Source organism: Pieris rapae, chromosome 19 (genome assembly GCF_905147795.1).
Source record: "Pieris rapae chromosome 19, ilPieRapa1.1, whole genome shotgun sequence".
NCBI lineage: Eukaryota > Metazoa > Arthropoda > Insecta > Lepidoptera > Pieridae > Pieris > Pieris rapae.
This window is the reverse complement of record NC_059527.1, coordinates 5,515,784-5,520,652: the sequence shown is the minus strand read 5'-3', so window position 1 is coordinate 5,520,652 and position 4,869 is coordinate 5,515,784. Positions and strand designations below refer to the sequence as shown.

Here is a 4,869-nt window from a genome sequence, read left to right as displayed (position 1 = left end):
ACTTAAATTTGTTATCATTTATCAGTTGTCAGTTGTCGTTTCGACAATTAGCTTAGCTTTATTAGACGCTGACGTTGTTAGATCACAAAACGTCAACTAATTCATAATTATCTGTGCATTTTAAACTGACTTCATAAAATCCCAAAGAGGGACTTTAGAAATCGCCGTGAAATTTTTTGACGTGACAATATCTTATATTTCGATGAAGCCGGCTGCACGCAGGAAAAAACATGACGCATGCGGCGCTAACTCGCTCTTGACGAGCACTCGCTGAGGTCTTCCATTTAAGGCTTGAAATGCAAGCGAGAGCACGGTACGAGATACAAAGAGCCAAGAGGCACAAACGGCTTCCGTGCAGTAATGCCAACTTCTACAAAATGTGCCCCCTAGGACCAACTTCAAGTAAATTTTTACGATGCACGCGCTTACCGTCACAATAACCGACCGCCTGAAGTTAGCATAGTCAACATTTTAAAATAAAAATGTAAATTTCTTTAATTATGTAGAAATATTTGCTTGAGATATTTATGTAAACTTTATTTAAATAGATAATGTGTTTTAATAAAACTTTCAATGTATTAAATACCTTATTTCTATTGTTAATGTCGTTTTTTCTACAAACGTAAAATAAGACAAAATATAAAAAAAAAGATATTATTACGCCAAAGAAGTATACCTAATCTCTAACGCGTCTACGCAGTACACACACATGTACTTTTATATAGAACCTTAAATAGAATAAAGTTGAACAAACATCGGTAATCACATGTCTTATTTTGACATGTGTTACAAATATTAATATTATTAATATCTGTAAATGTGGCAATAAATTTGATTAAAAGAGATTATTTTAATTGAATAAAATAATTATAATATTAAATTTATCGATATTCGCTACAAGTAATAGGTACTCATCAAACTATGAATTTACAATGCAAACCAGTGTACGAGTCGTTAAGAGTCTTAATATTTAATGGATTATCCCCAACTAGCAAGTTAATTATAGCTAAGATTATGTCAGGTATAGTCTTTGGGAAGGCACAGATGGTTGACCTTCATATTATTGTTTACTCGAATGAAATCAATATAGCTGAAGGATTGAAGAATGAGGTTATAGCATGTGCATTTCCCTGTATAAATTCAATCAAAGTTTCTTCAGATTTACCCAGGTATAAAAAGAATATGTTTAAACTCTTTATATTTATTATAAAGATTTTAAACATATTGTGGGTTGCCCATTTTGAAAAAATCTTGCAAAGATTTATCACGTTGAAAATGTAATAATAAGAGAGACTCTCTCCCATTTCAGCTGTCACAATCCTACATCATCATCCTTTGGATTGCGTCGGTATTCTGTTACTCCCAATAGTGGTAAAGATTGCGATCAAGACATATTTGTACAGTTTGTTCCACACAAACTTTGGAAATGATATCGTTATGACTATATGAATTTACATAGTACCGACGCTGGTCATCTTAGAACATAGGCCTCAGGGTATACAGGGTGGCTTATTACCATGCCACACACACACTAACACACAGATCACATTCGCTTTCATTTGTTTTTTGTTGCGAATATTAGGAAGATTTTAATCACACAATGAGAGGTGAAATTGGTTTTTAAATCATTCATATTTTAGTATTCATAAATGTTATAATTATTTAGGCAAGTTGCAAATCCTATTACAGTTTGAGTCTTACGGTATGAAGGAGAGTTTGCTATTGTTTCAGCGTTGCAGACGGTGACGTGTTTTGTTTCATAACAAACTTCCCGAATCCAAATTCGTTTGATTTTAATAAAGAGCCATCAGAGGAAGTGTTCGACACATTGTATCTTATAACAAAATTAGCTAATAATTTTGTATGGCCAGAAGACACGGAAGATATAAGAAACGAAGGATATAATAACAAAGAAATTCAAAATAAAACTAAAAGGAAACCAATTTTTGTTACTGATGGTCTTATTGCTGTTGACATTTTAAATTCGTTGTCAAAGAATATGCCGCCAGATGTGTTTTATTGCTCAACTCCAATAACCGCAATCGGAAAGTCGATTCTCGCTGAGTATTTAAATGTAACAGCATTTTATTCGATAGAAACTTTTCGCGCTCTTGCAAAATCTAATCAAATATAAATTTTTGTTTATTTAAAAAAATATGTAAAGTCAAAATGTATAAGCGTTCCCATTTTACAAAACCTAAGTTAAGTCTATACTTTAAGGTCCACGGCAACGTTATAAACAAAGTCTTAGTATGGGCCGCCAACGACGAAACATTTCACATCGAGGTTAAAAAACCTTTCGTTATTCACGAAGAAAGTGACTCGCAATGTGACTCTGGATTACTCGCTAAAGACTTCTTGGAATCACTGAATCTTGATCCTACTCAATTCAACGCTACTTGGATGAAAAAGGATTTTATTGAGAAGGTATTATCGGTTTTTAGCGTTGTAAGAAAATTCTGGGAGATATATTACTTACTGAAACTAGGTTGTGCATGTAAATTTAAAAATCGCTTAGCATACAATGTAACAAAACTGTTTCTTTTCTCCTTTACTCGGTCTGAATAAATAGAGGATAGATTATGTTATTTCTAACGTTCGAATTTCGCACCTATATTAAAGGAGAATAGATAACGTATATGTATATATGTCACTCTGAGGGCAGTGTTGGCCTAGTGGTTTCAGCGTGCGAAGCAGGTTCGATTCCCCGCTACACCAATTAATTTTTTGTCTATACGCGCATTTTATATTTGGACTTTGAACGATGTGGTAAAACTTTGCAAGGAAACCAGATGGCCTTAGACTCAAAAAGTCCGACGTGTGTCAGGGGACTGTTTAGATTTACGAATGATCATGAAACAGAAATCTGATATCGAAAAGGTAGCGCCACTCATCTAGTACATTTTTAATAGAAAACATACTTTAAGCCTGCGGCTGTACAGTTGTGTGTTCGAACCCTTGAATCGCATTTTTCTAGATGCGCAATTGAATACTTATAAACGTATCCTTATAAATTTATAATTCTACAGATAGCAATGTCTGCTTCTAAGAACCCATACGGTTGTATCTATAAAGCGGCGGAGTTTGCGCGAACTTTGAGGAACATTTGGAAAGCCCGAGACAGTTCTGAAATACACTCTAATATGGGTGTCATAAGTGATGGATCTTTAGGCACCGCCAAAGGTATCTAATTTGTGACGTATATCTTTCGTATTTTAATAGACAATCAACTGTAATTCATTATTATTAAGAAGGAATTGAAGAAAAAGGGGCTTGCTTATGGAGATATAGCAGATGGTTTGCTTGCTTCTACTGAAAAGTACTTTATCGTTTGGGCGAGTATTACAATGTGCATTGGAACTTTCGACTATTAACGAAACTTTTATAAAGTCTAAATTAATAAATAAATAACCATTGGCCATAATAGCAGATATCTATTGTACGGTTTTATCTAAAAGATAGTAAAGGAAAATTAAGGGTTAGGCGTGTAAATCATGTAAAGTAACATCATGGGTTTAATGACTGGAAGGTACGAGAAGATATTAAATGGAGACCTTGAGACTTTGTTTAATACTAGGATTCTGAGGGTACTGGAAACCAAAACTGAATGAAATAAATTAATAACGATATCATTTGTTCATCATCCTCTATATGTGTTTTCCATAATGGTTCATTATGATTACTTTGGTGGTCTAGTGTTCGTTATAAAAAACATACTTTTATCCCGAAAATTTCCAAGAAATTGCTGTTGACAGTTTTCATATATCTACATGATAATTTATCGTAGGTCTTCCTTATGTTCTGCCTATTATAATGAAAGGTGAAACGTGGAATGTGAACACCAGTTTCTACGAAGAGAGCGCGCACTTAAAGCAAGAGCTGAAACGGATAAACGTCGCTGTGAAAAATCACCATAAGAGAGTAATATATTTCTTTTCTAGCTTTATTATTTTAAAATACTATGAAAGTGACGGGTGGTTCATTGAAATTACAGGCAAATCTCAAACCAAAAACTTTTTCTATTTAAATAAAAAACAAATAATATCATAACACCTGTTACTAATTTACTTTAAAATTTATTTAAGTTAATAAATACTGAAATATCACATATATGCCACAATTACTAAAAAAGGAAAAATAATATTATGTTGGTTAAATAGTTGTCATATTTTTGCTAGTAATAAATAAATAAAATAGTTTTTTAAGACTTTAATGGTCAATAAAGTTTTTAATAGTCAATAAAAATTAAACCATTAGGTACTCAAAGCAAACTGCAGTGAGATAAAAACATACTTCATTATACCGAGATTTGAACACTCAACTTCCCAGTTAATCACCACAGTTGCGATGAAAGGTCAAAGGATAAAATATGTATTAAATTATTTTATTCAGTAAACTACAAGTAAATTTAAACTTTAAAGAATTTTCTGCTACCATTCTAATTTTTCAGACAGAAGGAAATATATATTTATTGAAAAATATAAAATTAAAACGTGTAAAATTTAAAATTTCACTAACCGAAATACATTTTATAAAATTGTTGCAGTTGATAATTCATTGCAAACGGTTTCTAGAGGAAAATGTCATTAATCAAGCTTTTATACCGTCGGACGTTGATAGTGGATCAGTATATTGAAACCGAATAATAAAAGATTTTAAAACATGAAGCTTTTTATTTGTAAAGTGTTATATTGGTTTGCGTTGAAATGGTGAAAGATTAGTAATAATAATCTTTATTTATTTTCTCACATAATTTCATACATGATAAGTTACAACTATTTATTAATGTATGTAAATAATTGTCGTTCTTATTTTGAGGGATAATTATTGTTTATGTGAGACTGATGCCTGATAAAGGTTAGAGCACGT

At 32.1% G+C, this 4,869-nt stretch overlaps 1 protein-coding gene across 1 annotated transcript; it reads left to right on the top strand.

The window, feature by feature from the left end:
• The first annotated feature begins 913 nt into the window (after positions 1-913).
• On the top strand, positions 914-4,636 carry LOC110995305. Its single transcript, XM_022262390.2, has 6 exons — positions 914-1,169; positions 1,732-2,074; positions 2,221-2,427; positions 3,030-3,183; positions 3,788-3,921; positions 4,547-4,636. The coding sequence occupies exons 1-6, from the start codon at positions 922-924 to the stop codon at positions 4,634-4,636; spliced, it is 1,176 nt and encodes a 391-aa protein (XP_022118082.2). The 5' UTR covers positions 914-921.
• Positions 4,637-4,869: the final 233 nt, after the last annotated feature.